We start from the raw sequence: 21,615 nt of genomic DNA on the forward strand, positions 1-21,615 counted from the left end.
TAAGATAAAAAATTAAAATTCCAACTGTATTGAAAATACATAGCCAATAAGGAATCTGAACATAGCATTTTGCTTTCATACTTAACATGGAAATTTCAGTTAGAAATTTGTCTGAAGGCTACTTTTCAAATATATACTATCAAAAACAACTCAATAAAATTTCAAACTGGTAAAAAAAGAATGAAAACCCAAAGTGCAAACCACATGCACTACTTGGAAAAACTAAAACAACTCATTTCTCATTTTTTGATTTACCCCATTTAACTTCTTCAGAAATCAAAAACATCGTCATCATCATCATCACCATCAACATCATCAAATGACCAATCCCAGTCTTTAAATGCCAAATCAAGCAATCTGCAATAGGAGGTTTGCAAGTTTATACTCTAACACTCTTTAGAAACAACAGCTTAATATCTTATGATGGAAAAATCACACATTATGCTGTAAACATTTTAATTTTCCCTTCACTGATAACAACATGATTAAAATTGAGATGGAAGCACTCAGAGAAGTCTTTCTCTTTATATGCAAATGCACATAATCATGTTGACCAGGTATGCCTTCCAAACCATCACAGAACAGAGGACACAGAAAATATTCAGGGGTAAGACACAATCTTCTTTCCACTGGGCTGACATAAAAATGTAGCCACCCTGACGCCCCATTTAAGAATTATGAAAGCTCAACATGTGTCAATGTTCCCTTCACAGAAGTGTCCAGACTGTCAGCTCACATTTTCCCAGAGCTGTACCATAAACCCTAGTATGAAAGACGATTAATTCTAAGAATGTAGCTTTCTCAATTCCTGCAGGACCCTACTTGTTCAATGGGTCACCAAAGGTTAAGCCTTCCATAAAACTACAGATAGGGGAAAAACCAAAGGTAGATAAGCAGCATTAGCAACTTATCTTGTCCAAATAAATTAAGACTTAGAAGAGGGGTATATGCAATCTTCCCTTTCCAATTCAACCCAATCACCTAACATTGCAATAATTTTTATTTTTAAAAACAGAAGTAACTTCCTCATTGTTTATAACTGTGACACCCATGAATACATTTGTGCCAAGGAACTCACCTGGTCCCCAAAACTCAGCTATGGTCACTATGCAATTGGTTCTTAAACTTTAGTGTATATGATTTACTCAATGCTATATATAATGCACATTCCGAGGCCTCATCTCAAGAGATTCTGATATAATTAAATTGGGGGTAAAGTGGGTAGGTAAGTATTTGCATTTTTAAGATGAATTTTGAGATGAATTCTGATACAGCTGGCTGACTTTGAGAATCACTGACAGAGTAGGTTGATGGATGATTATTACCCTAATTTAAAAGTAAACAAATCAACTCAAATTACTCTACTTCAATATGCACTAAATACAAAATATAAGCACACAAACTCAGACATAATTATTTATTCCCTTAAAACATAGCACAGCTGAGTATATACTCATTTATTTAGCCTTACATGTATAGCTATGGTTTCAACTCTACTACTTGGGAGACTTCTTGCATATGCAGGGAGTTCTTCCTGCACATCCAAGCCCCTGTTTTAGTATACTTTTATGAAAAATATGCATCTCATATCCTTCCAAAACCTCTGAAGAATGTGTGAAGTGTGTGCCCAGGTCATAATCTTCAGATTTTAAAAGTCTCATCACTAGGCTATCAGTGTAATACATGATGAGTGAAAGCAAAAGTCACTCAGTCGTGTCCGACTCTCTGTGACTCCATGGACTACACAGTCCATGGAATTCTCCAGGCCAGAATACTGGAGTGGGGAGCCTTTCCCTTCTCCAGGGGATCTTCCCAACCCAGGGATCAAACCCAGGTCTCCAGCATTGCTGGCGGATTCTTTACCAGCTGAGCCAGTAGGGAAGCCCAGGGAAATGCATGATGAAACGTCCCTTAAAACCTCTGCCTCAACCGCTCCCAATCAGTCATCTAGTTGTCATTTCAACTTAAAAAATCTGTCTTTACCTTGATTTCTTCTCTCCATTTTTACTGTCAGTATTTTAGTTTAGGATCTCATTAAGTCAAAACATACTAATCTCTTGTTGAAAGCCTCCTATTAGAACAAAATCAAGACGACCCTAGCACAGTGATGAACTCAGTCCTTTTCAATCTGGCCCAGAGCTTTCTCTCCAGTGTCACCTTCTTCTGCTTTCTATTCTGACCCACTCCCCACTGTAACCCCATACAACATTGCAAACACACATGTAACCCTGACAACCAGTGCCTCTGCATATAATATTTTGCCTAAAACTTTCTTTTCTCTTATTTCTTTGCCTGGTAAATTACTAATCCTCCATTTTTCTGAGACTTTTCTTGATGCTTTAATGGCAGAATTCTCCATGATTTCCTTTGTTCTCCCAAAACTCTTGTTCATACCTCCATAATAAACAACATGTTAACTGATCAATGGCTATACACCTCAGGCCTATGAAACTTACCACCAAAGACTGCTGCAGAAGGAGGTGCACTGAGTTTTGAGTTCTACTGGCAGCATATAAGTGGGTCTGTTTCTTTACATCTTACCAATACTAAGTTTCTTAATCTTTATCATTTTGGCAGGTGAGGACAGTTTTACAATATAGTTTTAATTTGAATTTCTTTGCTTAATAATCAGGTTGATAACTTTTAATATTTATGGTAATACTTACATGTTCCTAATTTTTATATTGGGAAAAGTCAATCTCCTTTTTCTAAATGACTTATATAAGAACTCCATGCATAAAGACACTAACCCATCTTTCTCATGTGTGTTGTAAAATGTGTGGCATTTTTAAAATCTACAAGGCTTTAATTTTTGGTTAGTCAATCTTTTACTTTCTTTTCTTTCTTTGCTTTTACTCTTAGGAAGGTCCTCTCGAATCCAAGATCAGATATACATTCCCCTATTTTCTTCTACTTCATTTATGAATATATTTTTGATATGTCAAGTTGTATATAACTTTGTTATCTTTTCCCAATTAGTCTATTAATGTTTTAATATTTAAAACTGGAAAAGAATGAAGATGAAATAATGATAAAATACTAGCTCCCCCTACCCTTAAGTTTTAACTGTACTGGTAATGCTTTATTTTTTAAAAGAAGTATTTGTTGCATTTCTGCTTTATATTTTTCTGCATGGCTTTAAAAAAAAATCTTCATAGAAAATTAAAGAGAAAAGCCCTCAGCAGGGACCAACATTTTGTATCTTGCACTGGAACAAATGAGGCTCTCTCCAAACTGTCTTCATCAAAAGTCAGCATTTTAGTCACAAATTTCTTACTTTTCTAGCATAGTATTTTAATTCAAATTAAAGAAAAATAAATTTCTTCTAGAATAGCATTCTACACATTATGTTTTATAAACTGCCAATTAATTCAAGTCTCCTTGAATCGCCATGAGGCAGAGAAGTGTGAAACAGCCGAGGACGCAGGGTCTGGAACTAGCTTATCTGGATCTAAACTCGTGACCCTGCTGCTCGTGAGCTGAGTGACACTGGGCACACAGTGTTTCGGTGTCTTAGTCTCCTCATCTGTAAAATAGAACCGCTAAATCACACGGTGGTTACAAGGTTGAATAAGTTAGTACAGTTAAAGTTCTCAGACGAGAGCCTGGCATAATATAATATGCCCTCAGAAATGGCATTGTATATAATAATAGTAGCTAACACATATTACTTCAAGCACTTCAGAACTACAGAAAAAGGGAAGCGCTGCAAAGAGATGTAAAAGAATACTCAGAACAAGAACATGACAGAAGCCAAAAGAAAAAAATGCAATGATGCAGTTGTTAACAAAGGTAAAGTTAAAAAAAAAAGATTAGATGAATATTCATGGGTGCTATGTTTTAGTGTGTTTAGGAATGTACATATGTGATGATGTCTAATGAAGCCAAATATTTATTTTAAGAAAGATACCAGGTGAGTTAATTGGTTCAACTAAAGCTAGACTGACTAGTGCTAAGACTAATATTAAATGAGCACAAATGAAGAGCTATATATTAAATCACTGTTAATACAAACCAGATATCCTGCTCCTACGTTTTCTTGGATAGTGCTTTAAAGCTCTACCCATTTGTCTGTAGGAATACGTTATAAATTAGCAGGTATTAAAGATCATCTGGTCCAAGGCTTGACTCCCCTCTCGAGCCATGCTACTCGACGTCACACTGCATACACAGGACAGATGGAAGAGCACTGTTCCTCACAGTTCTGCCAGCCAATCATCTAAACCAAGTGCACACCTGTGGCGACAGGGCACTCACCATTCTAGAGCAAGCCAATTCTTTCAGTTTTGCACATCTGATTGCTTGATGGCTTTCCCTGCTAATTTAGAATGTGCCTCTCTGCTTGGTTCTTTCAAGGAAAAATCTTTTAAGTCTTTACTGTTATTTATGATCTCCCACCCTTTCAGATCACCTCCTCAGAAGACTTACAGTTCATCCACTTGCTACATGTGTAACACCATCAAATGACACATTACTCCCTCAGTAATTCCTTTCTGTATACCTTCCAATTTGTGTATGCCACTCCTAAAATGTGACACCCAAAATGGAATGCAAAATGCAGGGTTATTCACATAAGGACAGACACAGATACAATTTTATGAGTTAATGAAGCAATGGAGGCATATATATGTTAAAAGCAATGGAAATAATGTTGCAGAGGCATAAGAAGCAAAATTATATTTTAAATCTGCCCATCTTTTCATTTAAAATTTCAAAGAGCATACTAGATTTTAAAATGCCAAAAAAAAAAAAAAAATCCCTATACATTTTACAGTCAGTTTTGGTATTAGTTTTATCTACATGCATAGTTGTGAGAAAAAGAAATCCCTATTACTTACTGTTGCTATGCAAATGTATTTTTAAAAAATCAATGAAGAATGATTCGAAGGGCAGGGCCAGAACTAAAAAAAAGTAACAAAAATTAAAAGTAAATGTGCTTTCAAATGAAATGTAATGCTGTAGTGGGGGAGGCAAGAAAATTATCAGTCGGTGAACATGAAAATTTATGTAATTGAAACGTCTCAGTCTGAAAACTGCTTCATAAACTATGTGTTATCATATATAGTGAAATCATTAACTTGTAAAATAGCAAAAAGAATAAAATATACTAAAAAAACTGGAGTTCTTATAGTCCTGAATCTAACCAAATTGTTTGCCTTCCTAGAGTCTGGAAAAAAAAAAAAGCACCTATTCTACTCCACAAGTATTTTAAAGATCAAATGATAGAATACATAGGAAGTTAAAAGAGAGAATAGGATATGGAAGCATGCTAGAAGAATAAAGCACTATATAATGTAAGATATTAAAATAACTTGGTATTTATGCATTAACGGTTCTACAATAATAGAAATTTAATTTTTAGATGTTTTGCACTAGGTATATGGAATGATCTTCAGTGTCTCTGAATTCTTTGAGTTTATTCAGGCCAATTACTATCATATTCTACAGTACTTAGCTAATTCTACAATATTTAGCTTTACCATACCATACATCTTTTTTCACATACAAATAGCTGCAAAAAGAAGAGAAGCGAAAAGCAAAAGAGAAAAGGAAAGATATACCCATTTGAATGCAGAGTTCCAAAGAATAACAAGGAGAAATAAGAAAGCCTTCCTCAGCAATGAATGCAAAGAAATAGAGGAAAACAACAGAATAGGAAAGACTAGAGATCTCTTCAAGAAAATTAGAAATACCAAGGGAACATTTCATGCAAAGATGGGCTCAATAAAGGACAGAAATGCTATGGACCTAACAGAAGCAAAAGATATTAAGAAGAGGTGGCAAGAATACTCAGAAGAACTATACAAAAAAGATCTTCACAACCCAGATAATCACGATGGTGTGATCACTCACCTAGAGCCAGACATCCTGGAATGTGAAGTCAAGTGGGCCTTAGGAAGTATCACTATGAACAAAGCTAGTGGAGGTGATGGAATTCCAGTTGAGCTATTTAAAATCCTAAAAGATGATGCTCTGAAAGTGCTGCACTCAGTATGTCAGCAAATTTGGAAAACTCCGCAGTGGCCACAACTGGAAAAGTCAGTTTTCATTCCAATCCCAAAGAAAGGCAATGCCAAAGAACATTCAAACTACCACACAATTGCACTCATTTCACATGCTAGTAAAGTAGTGCTCAAAATTCTCCAAGCCAGGCTGTAGCAATATGTGAACCGTGAACTTCCAGATGTTCAAGCTGGTTTTAGAAAAGGCAGAACCAGAGATCAAACTGCCAACATTCGCTGGATCATCGAAAAAGCAAGAGAGTTCCAGAAAAACATCTATTTCTGCTTTATTGACCATGCCAAAGCTTTTGACTGTGTGGATCACCAATAAACTGTGGAAAATTCTGAAAGAGATGGGAATACCAGACCACCTGACCTGCCTCTTGAGAAACCTGTATGCAGATCAGGAAGCAACAGTTAGAACTGGACATGGAACAACAGACTGGTTCTAAATGGGAAAAGGAGTGCATCAAGGCTGTATACTGTCACCCTGCTTATTTAACTTATATGCAGAGTACATCATGAGAGACTCTGGGCTGGAAGAAGCACAAGCTGGGATCAAGATTGCCGGGAGAAATATCAATAACCTCAGATATGCAGATGACATTACCCTTATGGCAGAAACTGAAGAAGAACTAAAGAGCCTTTTGATGAAAGTGAAAGAAGAGAGTGAAAAAGTTGGCTTAAAGCTCAACATTCAGAAAACTAAGATCATGGCATCCGGTCCCATCACTTCATGGCAAATAGATGGGGAGACAGTGGAAATAGTGTCCGACTTTATTTTTTTGGGCTCCAAAATCACTGCAGATGGTGACTGCAGCCATGAAGTTAAAAGACACTTACTGCTTGGAAGGAAAGTTATGACCAACCTAGACAGCATATAAAAAGCAGAGGCATTACTTTGTCAACAAAGGTCCATCTAGTCAAGGCTATGGTTTTTCCAGTGGTCATGTATGGATGTGAGAGTTGGACTATAAAGAAAGTTGAGCGCCGAAGAATTGATGTTTTTGAACTGTGGCGCTGGAGAAGACTCTTGAGAGTTCCTTGGACTGCAAGGAGATCCAACCAGTCCACCATAAAGGAAATCAGTCCTGGGTGTTCATTGGAAAGACTGATGTTGAAGCTGAAACTCCAATATTTTGGCCACCTGATGCAAAGAGCTGACTCATTTGAAAAGACCCTGATGCTGGGAAAGATTGAAGGCAGGAGGAGAAGGGAACGACAGAGGATGAGATGTTTAGATGGTATCACCGACTCAATGGACATGAGTTTGGGTAAACTCCGGGAGTTGGTGATGGACAGGGAGGCCTGGTGTGCTGTGGTTCATGGGGTCGCAAAGAGTCGGACACGACTGAGCGACTGAACTTACTGACTGATATCTCACACAAAAATTCAACATTTTCACTGAAATGAAACACCAATCTACCTTTTCCATTCTAAATTATTTCCTTGTGATATTAGCTTCAAGAAAAGTTTCATATACGATATTAGGCTAGAATGAAAGTATTTCTGATATTACAGCCAATGCACATCACTATTCAAATACAGAAGGTCCTGTATTTAAAAGGACAACTGGAATCAGATCCATGATGTAAGTGTATACTTTATCCTATAGCTAACCAAATCGTCATGTTCATTTCAATGAAGATCAGTATTTATTTATAAATACTGTATTAGCTGGTAACCAAGAAATGATTATTTTGTGTCAAAAGTTACTATAATGTAGCTAAACGAAAATGGCTCCATCAAAATGCTTTTATGCAATAATTATCTCTAACCTAACTCCATATTCCCAACTTCACCCCAACTACAAGAAATGCCCACTATATTCATTAGTTAATATTTGCATTTTAAAAGCTGATCTATATTACTTGTTAAATCTGAGACAAGTTATTACTTGAATTAAGAGTTAAGATTTCAGTCCTACCCTCTAAGTCATTTAATATAAAGGAGGTTAAAGAGGTTTGCAATAATAAAAACAAATTGTGTATAGATGACAGTTAAAGGTCTATGTGTGCATCCTATCTGATAAAACAATAAATTAAGTCAATGTGTTTATAAAATCATAAAATATTATGACTATATACATACACATGACAAAATTGAGACAAAATATATTCTTTTATATATTTTTGGTTGAATGTAATATATGTTTGCGATTTAGTAAGTAAATTTATTACATCCAGCTGAACCAATGAATGAGACATATGCAATGAAATAGTTTCAAACTTTTGGTATTCCATATATTGTGAAAATATGAAGCAAAGAAAAACTGTAATTAGTAAAGTTTGTAATTTGAGCACAAATAGTAAAATATTTTTTTAACGCTTTAATTTTTGCCACATTTTAATTTATTACCTTGGTTTGTTTGGGGCAAGCTGTCGACTTGGCCGTCGAATAGACTGGTTTTGTTGTATTTTCATTGATGTTCTAGGAGATGACCGTGCAAAAGGGTCTGGAGCTGGAGGCTTTTTAGGTATCTTTTTCACTAACCGACTCACCCACTTTTGCTGCTCTTCTGTAGAATTTGCTAATAACAATAGATTCTTTGCAGATGAAATATCATAATACACTATAAAGAAATATTTGAGAAAAATTAATGTTTAAAATGATCTGAACATAAATAATATTAATTGAACAAGTGATTTATTATTTACCTTTGCAAGGCGCTATGATTTCCTCCTTTTTGTCCATGTGATCTTTATGACATTTAATGTGACAGCGACGGCACTCTAAAGCAGGAGGGGGTTTAAACATGTGCCACAATGGCTTCATACACGCCTCACAGTTGGTTGGGAAATGATAGAGAGTAGGAATAAATTCATGTCCCTTGTGGCAAATATAATTTGATTTTTCTCCCACTGGCTCCACTGGAAATTCTTGTTCCTTCTTACTTTCTCCTTCATTGGCATACAGAATCTATAAACACCATAAAGAAAATGAGTATCTTCAAACATTAGCTATTTTAATGTAGTAATAATTCTTATAGTATAAATAAAATTAGTCTAAACTATTCAATGAGACAAAAATGCATTTGTTGTTCAAATGGTAGTAGGTTGTAATCAAGAGCTCAGATGAGTAAAGTCACTGGCCAGTCAATGTGGTTCACATCTCAAAAGAATCAATTCTGTTCAAATGATGCCTCCTAATTTTCTCCTTGTTATCTTCCTATGTTTCAGCAAATTTTTCACAATAGGCTAGCCAAAGATAAATCTTCACTTGATTACTGTTAGAAAGCTTTTCTTGGAGGGAATTTTCAAAACAATCACCTGAAGAGATGAACTGTGGCTCTATAATTCTCAAAAACAGACCACTCAGTGATAACTGCAAATACAGTTTTAATTGAAAAGATTTGTATTTGGAGAATTGAGGAAAAAAGGAAAAGAGGAAAGGATGTATAAGATATTTCAAACAAACTTGCTAAGTACCCAGAAAATAAGCTGCCAGCTTCCCAACAGTACACCAAGCACTACCGCTTTTACCAGAAGGGATTCATGGTTGGTGTGACTAATTTCAAAATGGAAGAAATAAAAGGAAGAATTTGGCTTCACCTTAAATTGGAAGTAAAAGGGTTCTTGGGTGCAAAATTGAACTTCACAGGCAACTTTCTTAACTTTCTAGAGCACTGAACATAAAACCAAAACAGAACATTCATGCTCAAAAAATGTTGTAACCAACAGGGATCCCAAAGTCGGTACTCTGTGACAACCGAGAAGGGTGGGATGGGGAGCGAGGTTCAAGAGGGAGGGGACATATGTATACCTATGGTTGATTCATGTTGATGTATGGCAGAAATCATCACAATACTGTAAATAATTATCCTCCAATTAAAAATAAAAATTTTCAAACAATGTCATAACCAACCTTGAACAAAAGGATAGCAAAGGCTAGAAACATGATATAAATACACTACAGACTTTAACAAGTAAGATGGAGAGAAGAATTTAAGATGTATCCAACAGGATAAGCATGAAAGTCACAAATGAACAAACCACCTCTAAATGGGACAAAAATTGAAGAAAGATAACCTGAAAAAGGCCCAAGAATAAAGAAATTCGTTATGTCATGTCATGCTGAGAATGTATAAAGGCGAAAAGAACAAAACAAAATAAACAAACCACAAAATAAAACCATTTACCTGGAATATCCTTGGAATTTCTTTAGCATCTGCTCTATATACATCTGTCTGTGTAACTGGTCGGACATGAAATAACTTGCTATAAAAGATTTTTAGTAAAAGAGTAAGGTATTACCAAAGGATCAGATTATATCAGTCTTCTTATACTCATGTCAGAAATTAAAACTGACTACTCTGACTCTGGGAAATGGCAAAGGACAGGGAAGCCTGGTGTGCTGCAGCTCATGGGGTTGCAAAGAGTCAGACACGACTGAGCAACTGAACAACTTTGACTCTTATTAGAATGTTAGAGCTCTATAAATTCAATTACTCCTTGAGATTTTGAGAAATTTTCAATAAGTCAGAAATTTTCTAATTAGTTTCAGAAAACAACATATTGAAGATTCATGAAATAGAGACATTTTAGCCAACTCTATATGCCAAACTTTCATCTGTATGAAGCAAATATAAGAAAATCTAACAACAGTATAGTAGCACTTATACTATGAGAATATACATGTACTATATGACTAATAAATTACACTAACTGGACAAAAGGTCACACTACTCTCTTAAACTTTAAAAGATAAAGTTACAAAATATTCTCATGGTTGGATGGCATCACCAACTCAACAGACATGAGCGTGAGCCAACTCCGGGAGATGGTGAAGGACAAGGAAGCCTAGTGTGCTGCAGTCCATGGGGCACAAAAAGTCAGACACGACCTAGCAACTGAACAACAGTAACAAATATTCTAATAAAAATACTTACTCTATATCTAAAACCATGTAAGGATTAGATTGTTCTTTATCTTGTTCACTGTCATAGAAAAGGATCTTCTTACTGCTTACAATCACATACTGTTAAAAATGAGGAAACGAATTAAACAATGATTAAAGTTAATATATATCTTGTTTTTCTTTGAAAATAAATTCTATATTAGCAATAAAAATCATATAAAATATATGTTAAATACCTAAAAAGCTATCTTAATGTATCCTTAAAAAAAGTCTTCCTTAAAATAAGAACAGATCTGTTTGTACACATTTTAAGTAAGCAAATTGGGGGGGGGGGGGCGTAAATTCAACTAATTTTTAGACTGATTTAGCTCTAAGATCCAAAAGCATAAGCAGCCTTATTGCTATGGTTTGAATGGTTATATTCTCCCAAATTCATGTTAATGAATTTACATCATAACCTAATGTGATGATATTAGGAAGTGGGGTCTTGGGAAGGTGATTAGGTCATGACACTAGAGACCTCATGAAGGGGATTAGTGCCCTTATAAAGGGGATTCCAGAGAAATTACTACCCCTTCCACCATGAGGACAGAGCAAGAAGTCTGCAACCTGGAAAAAGACCTTTACCAGAACCCAATCATGCTGGCCGATTCCTTATCTTGGACTTCCAGTCTCCAGAACCGTGAGAAATAAATCTTTGTTGTTCATAAGCTACTCAGTCTGTGGTATTTTGTTATAGCAGCCCTAAAGCTAAGATACTTATCGAATATGAACATAATATCAATAATCATAGTAAAAGAGGTAAAGAAATATCTGGAACTTTCTGTCATATCTAGAGTTGTTTTCCTGGAAACAGCAAAAGCACCAAGGTCAATACAGCCTTCTATTTTCCTAACACCAAAATCTGTTTTATTATTAACAACATGTTAACGATGAAAAGTTTCTTTTTTTTAAACGAAGATATATAAAATTAATTATTCCAAACCACAAAGTACAAATAAGTTTTATGTGTCTAAAAGTTCTGGCTATCTATATCTTACAACGACAAAAGTGAAATGGCTATAGCTAAACCAAAAGTAAAACAGAAGACCTTGATTCAAATGTATCAAGGTACTGATTCAAAAGTATTCAAGGTATTGACTAAAAATCAAGTATTGATTCAAAAGTATCAATTACCTTTTTAACCCATCCAAATTTTTTAGTGTTGTTTCTCACAGGCAATGAGAGCCATCCTTCTAGTCTTGATTCTATAAGCACAAGATATGAATGTAAGTACAACAAATCTCTTAAGAAAATGAGGAAATTAACAAAATTTTAATATGAAAGTCACAAGCAAATATGCCCTTCAGAATTTAGACATCATCTAACATATAATAATAATGTAGGATCAGTATAAGCAAGTTATACAATGCAAAATGAAATCCAGGTTATATCACATTGGAAGTATATATCTTGTAGTTTACAACGTCAAATGCCCCATTAATTAAATTCATGCATTTGCAAAGTTCCGCAGACAAGTTGCAAAAATGAAAAGCAGCTGTCTGTCTATTCTCATTGGTACACCTGTATCAGAATCCTCTTATCTTTCCTTTGGAAGAAAGCCCAACTACAGATGTAGTACACAATTTTGAAGACAAAATATTTTCTGTGAGTAATTAACTGTTCAGAGAAAATGGACTGTTAGAATGGTTTTAAATAAAATGAAGTAAAACTGTGTATATCACAGATCAAATCTGGCTAATAAGTAGCAGTAAGTCAAAAGATTCCTAAATTCTAAAATAGTAAAATCAGTAAAATTCTAGTTCAGCCAAGAAAACTCTGCATCCTTAGAATCTGTTCTAATGGTATCTGATCAGTTTTAGTGAAATAATTTTAATGAAATAAAATTTTGTGTACAAAGTAAGCATTTTTGGAGGTTATGCTAATAATAAAAGTAGCTATCACCTACTTTGTGTCTGAACTGTGCTAGACACCTTATATAAATTTTCTTCAACTCTCAGAACAATCCCACAGAAGGTCACACAGGGACACATCTCTGATTCAGTGCTTATACTTGCTCCCTCTCTCTCTCACATTAATAACCTTCCAGACCCCATGAACAGAAATGATGTCATTAAATATAGCTATATACTCGAATGTCTGGACATGGCCCTACACCAATTTAAGGGATTAATCAGATGATCTCTAACAATACCGGTTAAGACTGAAATAATTTTATTGCTAAGATCTGAAACAACTTCAATATAATCACTTATGATTTATACTGATATATACCTGGGAAGTGTGATGACAATGTAAATAAATATAGCAAATTTACACTGAATTCAACTAACAGATTAAATTTTATTTTACATCCAACTGTTTATGCACTAATTTCCTGTGGTGGTTACCTTAAACGTTTTTTGTACTTACATTAACTTTGCATTAAACATAACTATTTTTGGGGTTTTCCAACTGGTTTCTTCATTTAAACTATAATTCCTTTTCGGGACAAGGATCAGGTCAAACTGTCTTATACTTTTTTTTAAGGTCAAGTACAATGTTGACTGGTCTTCCTGGTGGCTCAGACAGTAAAGAATCTCCCTGCAATGCAGGAGATCCAGGTTTGACTGCTCGGTGGGGAAGATCCCCTGGAGAAGGGAAGGGCAACTCACTCCAGTATTCTTGCCTGGGGATCCCATGGACAGAACCTGGAGGGCTACAGTCCATGGGGTCAAAAAGAGTCTGACACAACTGAGCGATTAACACTTTTCACTTTCACAATGTAGACTAAGTAAGCACTCAAGGGAAACCTAAATATACCCTCTAAAACGGTCTACACATGCTTTTTCTGTACCATCATTCTTCAAACGAAACTTCAGAACAAATTTCTTCTTGGTTAAAAATGGAAGAAACAGACAGTGAAACCAAATGTTCTTAAATGATATAAAGCACTACTCCATTTCTTATAAGCTTACAAAATAAAGTTCTATCAATTGTAACAGCAATGCGAAGTGAAATTCCTTAAAAAACAAAATCTTTGTTCATGCAGCAGTTTCTTTTTAACTGAGACTTGTTAATGGAGCAACTTGTTAGAGTTAGTCAATATTAGTTATTATTACAAAAATTTTCAAAAGGACTAAAATTATGGGTAGTAGGAAAAAAAACCCAGAGGTCAAGGATTTTCATGATGTCACCTGTACCATTAGGTTCCGATGAAATAGGTAAGTAAGGAACAGATTCTTCTTCTGAGTCAGAGTCAGAGTCAAGAAGCATATGAGAACTGGAAGGCTTAGTGGCAATATTGAGAGAAGTGGAGGAACGTTGGTAGGTGAATGACATGGATTCCATAGTGTGTGACTGAGTGATATGAACTAAACACCCAACATAAAAGGAAGTAAGAATGCAGAAAGAAGAAAAAATAAAAATGAAAGCTTAAAAGGAGAGCTATGAATAATATACAAAGAGTTAATTTAAATAACTAAATATGTGAAATTTACACTTGCATTTTTTAATAAAAAGTTTTGTGAAAAATCAGTAAATAAGATAATTTAAACTGTCATCTGAACCCCTACTCTAAGGAGTAGGTGTTCCCTTAAAAAATGACAAATATTTTTCCTCAAGAGCAAAGTCAGTTACAGGACTTAAAACCATCAACTGATTTACATTTAAGACAAAAGTAAATGTAAGGGCTGAATGAATCTATACCTGGAAACCCATCATCAGCTTCAGTATCCCCTGGTCCACTGCCTATACTGGAACTATCCAAACCAATGTGCAAGGCCTGGAGCTGGGAGCGCAGCTGCTCAATGTCACTGTCCTTACTGTCCAGTGTCATCTGTAGTTCAATTCGAATCTGACTCTCTTCAGCTATTTGCTACAAGAAATTGAATTACACTGAATTAATTGAATGTCATACATCTTATAATTTTGCTTCCTAGTTCAGTAATATGGCAGTCTCTCCTTATACAAGGTTTCACTTTCTGTGTTTTCAATTATCCAAGGTCAACCGCAGTATGAAAATATCAAATGGAAAATTTCAGAAATAAGCAGTCTCTAAGTTTTGAATCATGTGCTGTTCTAAGTAGTATGATGAACTCTCACATTGCTTGGTTCTACTTGCCTGGGATATTAATCATCCCTTTATCCAGTTTATTCACACTGTATATGCTACCCCACTCCTTACAGTACAGGAAAATATATAGTAGGTATAGAGTTCAGTAGTATCTGTGGCTTCAGGCATTCACTGGGGATCCTGGAACATAGTCATCTTGCATAAGGGGAGACTACTGTAATTATTAATAGAAATGTTCCATAACCTATAAAATATATGCAGACATGAAAATAATTCTACTTCTTAAAAAGAAGTCTTCAAAAAGTATTCTTACAGCCTGCATTTCATTCAGTTCTTTCTGATACTTGATCATCTGCTGCGTCAGTTTTTCGCGTTCAGATTTAAGTTCCATATGTAGCTTTCTATTCTCCTTTTCTTTTCTCCGCACATCTGTGTCATTACCACGCTTAACAGGTTCCTTTCGATTCATGATCTCAGCCAACTTATTCACAGCCTTAAAAACATAAAAATAAGGATGTAAATAAATTATGTTGATGATTTCTTGGTAACTCACCAGTAGCACATTACAAAATCTTCCCTACACAAAGGGCCACAAAGAAACACCTTTTATACTAAAAAAAATACACTTTCATCATTATTCATCATCCTTTTCCAACCAACACTCTGTTTTTCACTCTCATGTTTTCTGAGAACTATAATTTAAAATGTTTATAGGTTCAACTCTAATCTCATTTTCTACCACTTGGGAGGCAGATCTTTTATTCTAGAAAAGAGTTTTGCACTGGCATCACACTGATAAAATAAATGTCCAACCACAGAGCAAAGCGTCTTGGACCCACCAGGACTCATGTTGTATATACAATCTGAGAGCTGAGAAAAGGGTAGTTAATAATCACGATGCCTTTTCAGAGTGACCCTTTTTTAGGCTGTCAGCAAATGGTCCTTCTCTACCATTTCTCAAAAGCAGAAAAATTTACCAGATTACAATAAAAAAATTAGGAGGGATTATGATTCCATATGGAAAAATTAAGAGAAACTTAATAAACATTGAACTCAACAATGTTAATCAAATCTAGTTTCTCTCAATGTGGTAAAAAACTGGATAATCCTGACGGTTCACAAATACTGGTACCATCAATGACTGCTACAGCCAATCTGTAATGTTAGAAGTAAAATGCAAGAAAGATAAACTAAGAAAAATTTCAAAATCATATTTAGAGCTTATTATATACACACTTGAGTTTTAAGTGTCCTCTCTGTTAACAGCTGTTTCTCAAATTGTGCTTTAATAGCTGCTGCACTTATTTCTTCATCTTTCAACCTTGATAGTTCTAAAACAGAAAAATGTAAAAATTATATTAATAGTTTAGCAACTGGTAAACATTAGGCATACTGAAAATAAATTTTATTCTTTGTTAATACATACGCTCTTGGGCTTCTTTCAATTTGTTATTTAATTCTTCTTTCTCATTTGCAAGATTGGCAACATCACTAGTTAGTGTCCTATTAGTTTCCTCAAGCTAAGAAATGAAAATGGAAAAAAAATTTATAAGTTAATTTATAAAATTTTAAGTTATAAAGCAGTAATTCAAAATGAAAATATCCTAGAATGTTGCTAAAACTCTTGTTTTTCTAAGTACATCTATCTCTACAGTTCTTGCTTTTGTCCTACCTGACCAAACCTCAAAATTGATGAAAATTTATGAAACGTTAACACATTTCATATATACCCCAGGAAGCCAAAAATTTGCCCCCTTTCAAAAATCTTTAGTAGTATTTTAAATGGAAGTAACAGTTAGTAAACTAAAAAAAAAAAAGCAAATACTATAACAAAGCTCTGCATTCCAGCATGCAGAATAAATAAAATTTAAAACTATAGTTTATAAAACATTGTTTTAAAACAGAAAATAAAATTTTACTAAAGAAGTTGACATTCTTTGGTATTCTTGCCAAAGCCTATTCTTCTTCCTTCCTGAAGCAAATTTTATTGTGAATTGTATTCATCCTTCCCATCCATGATTGTACACTTTCATTACACACATGTGAAACAACATAATGCAGTTTTATGTGATTTTAAACTGTCTATAAATAGCATGATGCTGTATTTTTCTGTAACTGCTTTCATTCATTATATTAAGACTGAAATTGTCGATATATATAATTAATTTTAACTGATGTAGTAGTTCTAGCTTCTACTGCATTCCATTTATCGATTCACTCATCTATTAATATATTTGAATTACAAACATTTATGCTGCTAGGAGTAGTATGTCTGAATTTCTCTAGCACATTTATATTATGAACTTTGTTTGGATTATATGAATATGTAAAATTTACTGGAACTTGCAATATTATTTACTATACTGTAGTATGCTATATTAAATTTATACTCTGGATATTAGTAAGAAAAACATCATTTTTCACACATCCTTCAAACATTTCAAAGTAGTCAGACACTGAGTTTTTGCCAACATGATGGCTATGAAATGGTAATACAAAATTATTTTAGCTAGCCTTTTCCTAAATAATAGTGAAGTTAAACATTTGCTCATATTTTTAGGTTTTCTCTTTTGGCCAATTTTTCCTTTAGATTATTTAGCTTTTTCTTACTAAATAGCAGGAGTTCCGCTTATATTCTAGATACTAATCACTTGTTTAATAAATACAAGTATTTTCCCTGTTGTTTATTTATTTTCTGTTACAAGTAAATGTTAAGTTTCATTCTAATATTTAAAAATTTTTATTTTACATATTTAGGTTCTTAAGAGAGCTAGAATTTACTGTTATATATGGTAAATGATAATAAGAATCTAATTTTATTTCTTTCCACATAAAAACATAGTCATTTCAAAACCATGTATTAAAATCTGTATCCTCTCCCACTGATTCGTGTGTTGCCACCGACGTCATATGCCAAGTTCTCCTATGTGCATCAGTCTATTTCTGGTCTCCCTACTCACTTTCACCGAACAGGATTAAATATCCCTGTTCTAATGCCATGCTTTAAAATTACTGTAACATTTTTAATAGATCTGGACAATTGATAAGGCTAACTCAACTACTTGATATTTTACTTCTATCTGAAATTTTTATTACAATTATTTTCAACCTACATATGGCTATCTTCATGATTAAATTAATCTTCATGATTAATTTCAAATTCTTTTAAACTACAATTGATTTAACAAGAAAAAAAAGACTTAAACTGTTTTGTACTTTTGGTATTTTCTTTTCACTTTAGTCCTTAACTCTGAATTTACCAATAGGTGAAGCCATTGGAAGTTGTGTTTTGGGGGGGCCCTCTCTCTGCCAAACAACATTGAGAAGCTGATGGTTCACGAGCTCAAATATCTTGTAGCCAAAACATACAATTTTTCATTTAGATTTATGTTACTTTCCTAGTATTTCTAAAGCAAGATTTATAACAATTTAATTATAGCCAAAAATGAACCAAGGACTTTACTTACAGACGCAATAGTAGCATCTTTTTCGGTGAGTTCCTGTTTGTGCCGAGCCATCATCTCTTTGATCTCCAGCTCTTTCATGATCTTCTCTTTTTCCAAATCAGAATACTGCTCCTCAGCAATTGAACGAGCCAGTTGCTCAGAATCTGCTTTGGTTAAGGTAATCTCCAGTTGAGCAGCCAAGGAATCCCTAGGTTTAAGAGAAATAAAATTTTAATGTTCAATTTTTTATTACAAAGTTGAAGTTTTTGTCTAATTAACTTCATCAGATCAGCCAGTTCAGTTCAGTCACTCAGTTGTGTCGGACTCTTTGCGACCTCATGGACTGCAGCACGCCAGGCCTCCCTGTCCATCACCAACTCCCGGAGCTTACTCAAACTCAAGTCCATCGAGTTGGTGATGCCATCCAGCCATCTCATCCTCTGCCATCCCCTTTTCCTCCTGCCTTCAATCTTTCCCAGCATCAGGGTCTTTTCCAATGAGTCAGTTCTTCACATCAGGTGGCCAAAGTAATAGAGCTACAGCTTCAGCATCCATCTTTCCAATGAATATTCAGGACTGATTTCCTTGAGGATTGACTGGTTGGATCTCCCTGCAGTACAAGGAATTCTCAAGAGTCTCCTCTGACACCATAGTTCAAAAGCTCAATACTTTCTTTATAGTCCAGCTCTCACATCCATACATGACTATTGGAAAACTCACAGCCTTGACTAGACGGACCTCTGTTGGCAAAGTAAGGTCTCTGCTTTTTAATATGCTGTCCAGGTTGGTCATAGTTTTTCTTCCAAGGAGCAAGCGTTTTTAAATTTCATGGCTGCAGTCACCATCTGCAGTGATTTTGGAGCCCAAAACAATAAAGTTTGTCACGATTTCCATTTTTTCCCCATCTATTTGCCATGAAGTGACGGGACCAGATGTCATGATCTTAGTTTTCTGAATGTTGAGCTTTAAGCCAACTTTTTCACTCTCCTCTTTCACTTTCATCAAGAGACTCTTCAGTTCTTCTTCATTTTTCTGCCATAAGGGTGGTGTCATCTGCATATCTGAGGTTACTGATTTTTCTCCCGGCAATCCTGATTCCAGCGTGTGCTTCTTACAGTCCAGCATTTCTCATGATGTATTTGCATATAAATTAAATAAGCAGGGTGACAATATACAGCCTTGACGTACTCCCTTCCTGATTTGGAACCAGTCTGTTGTTCCATGTCGGTTCTAACTGTTGCTTCTTGACCTTTATTTGGATTTCTCAGGAGGCAGGTAAGGTGGACTGGTATTCCCATCTCTTTCAGAATTTTCCACAGTTTGTTGTAAACCACACAGTCAAAGGATTTGGCGTAGTCAATAAAGCAGAAATAGATGTTTTTCTGGAACTCTCTTGTTTTTTTGATGATCCAGTGGATGTTGGCAATTTGATCTCTGGTTCCTCTGCCTTTTCTAAATCCAGCTTGAACAGCTCACGTTCACGGCTCACGTACTGTTGAAGCCTGGCTTGGAGAATTTAGAGCATTACTTTGCAAGAGTGTGAAATGAGTGCAGTTGTGCGGTAGTTTGAACATTCTTTGGCATTGCCTTTCTTTGGGATTGGAATGAAAACTGATCTCTTCCAGTCCTGTAGCCACTGCTGAGTTTTCCAAATTAGATGGCATATGTAGTGCAGCACTTAACAGCATCATCTTTTAGGATCTGAAAAAGCTCAGCTGGAATACCATCACCTCCCCTAGCTTTGTTCGTAGTGATGCTTCCTAAGGCCCGTTGGACTTTGCATTCCAGGATGTCTGGCTCTAGTTGAATGATCATACCATAGTGGTTATCTGGGTCATGAAGATCTTTTTTGTATAGTTCTTCTGTGTATTCTTGCCACCTTTTCTTAATATCTTCTGCTTTTTATTAACTTCATCAACAAATTTTATTTGGAGTTCCCTGGTGGTTCAGATAGTAAAGAATCAGCCTGCCAATGCAGGAGACCTGGGTTCAGATCGGGAAGATCCTCTGGGGAAGGGAATGGCAACCCACTCCAGTATTCTTGCCTGGAGAATTCCATGGCCAGAGGAGCCTGGCAGGCTACTGTCAATGGGGTTGCAAAGAGTTGGGCATGACTAAGTGACTAACACACACACAGGCACTTTCTAGGAGTAGGGTACATGGCTATGAATAGAGATAAGGATCTTATCCTCACCTTTCATCCTGTAATTCCTGTTTCTTCTGCTGTAATTCTTTACAAAGTTTGGTCTTTTCTTCACATTCTTCCTTAAGTTCCCTAACCTGTGTTTTATAGAGGGTCTAAATAGCAAAACAGAATAGAAACATGTATCATCATTGTTACAAATATTCAAAAGCTATCCAGACAAAAAGTTCAGTTGAGCACTACCTAATAGGCTCATAAAACTGAGTAATGTTGAGCCCATGAGCAAAGTGATAGTTCAGTGAGCTTTTCTATTTTCTGGTAATCAACCCAATTAACTAATAAAACTTCAGCTAATAATTTACAAGTGTGATTTTCAACTGGATAGCCTAGTGAAATTTCTCATTAAATGTCATATTGGTAGGAGGAAGAGGCAAAGAAAAATATTATCAATTTATTCAAGAAAATCTTGCTGGCTTCAAAATCAATGAAACAGAGGTGACAGTTACTATTTCATATTTTAAAACTCAAAAAAGGGCAAATGTTAAAATGACAATCTTATTTCGTTCATTATACAAATATATTCTTCCTCAAAAATCAATGCTTTTTGAAATGAACATCATATGGTGCGGGTATGTGCTTACAACTTCTTTTTTTTTTGAAATGATAATGAATTTTCTGTTAGACTATCTACAGTCTCTTGCCCCGGTATTCCTTTTACAGGTGTGTGGTATAAAACATTCATCCAAATTCTCTCTGGGGTTTGCTATAAGAATTTAAATAATTAGTCTCCTGGCAAAAAAAAATTTTTACTAATTCTACAAATACAATTATTTTCAAAGTAATATATCTGGACTTACTGAGAAATACTGTTCTGCTTCAAGCTGATCCTGGAGCTCTTTCATTTGTCCATCTGCATCTTGACGTTCTCTGTGGGGACATTGGTTAGACACATATTAAGCCAGCAACTCTTGAAATGTGGTCTAGGAAACCTCTGGGAGTACCTAAGACCCTTCCAGAAAATCCACGAGGTAGAATTATTTTCATAATACTAAGAATCATGGCTATTTTTAAAGCTTTAATTCTTTCCATGTATATACATTTTCATGAGGCTGT

General features: G+C 35.1%; 1 protein-coding gene across 6 annotated transcripts in view; it reads right to left on the bottom strand.

Annotated features, from left to right (window-relative positions):
* The window catches only part of ROCK2 (Rho associated coiled-coil containing protein kinase 2), a 129,822-nt gene that overhangs the window by 4,362 nt on the left and 103,845 nt on the right, over positions 1 to 21,615 (bottom strand). Inside the window, exons 21-35 of one of the 6 annotated variants that reach the window (XR_006343392.1) lie at positions 21,360 to 21,429; positions 20,554 to 20,657; positions 18,381 to 18,567; positions 16,340 to 16,433; positions 16,150 to 16,244; positions 15,227 to 15,406; positions 14,547 to 14,715; positions 14,036 to 14,212; positions 12,036 to 12,106; positions 10,891 to 10,979; positions 10,141 to 10,219; positions 8,660 to 8,921; positions 8,361 to 8,574; positions 4,839 to 4,901; positions 256 to 357 (exon numbers count right to left, since the gene is read on the bottom strand). Coding sequence is in view for 5 of the 6 variants with exons in the window: in XM_043917085.1 (XP_043773020.1) it covers positions 270 to 357; positions 8,361 to 8,574; positions 8,660 to 8,921; positions 10,141 to 10,219; positions 10,891 to 10,979; positions 12,036 to 12,106; positions 14,036 to 14,212; positions 14,547 to 14,715; positions 15,227 to 15,406; positions 16,150 to 16,244; positions 16,340 to 16,433; positions 18,381 to 18,567; positions 20,554 to 20,657; positions 21,360 to 21,429 (1,879 nt within the window). In the remaining variant the exon portion in view is untranslated. The remainder of the gene's footprint in view (positions 1 to 255; positions 358 to 4,838; positions 4,902 to 8,360; positions 8,575 to 8,659; positions 8,922 to 10,140; positions 10,220 to 10,890; positions 10,980 to 12,035; positions 12,107 to 14,035; positions 14,213 to 14,546; positions 14,716 to 15,226; positions 15,407 to 16,149; positions 16,245 to 16,339; positions 16,434 to 18,380; positions 18,568 to 20,553; positions 20,658 to 21,359; positions 21,430 to 21,615) is intronic. The other 5 variants (XM_043917086.1, XM_043917085.1, XM_043917087.1 and 2 more) reach the window with 5 other exon arrangements.

This window comes from Cervus elaphus, chromosome 11 (assembly GCF_910594005.1).
Source record: "Cervus elaphus chromosome 11, mCerEla1.1, whole genome shotgun sequence".
NCBI classification, from domain to species: Eukaryota; Metazoa; Chordata; class Mammalia; order Artiodactyla; family Cervidae; genus Cervus; species Cervus elaphus.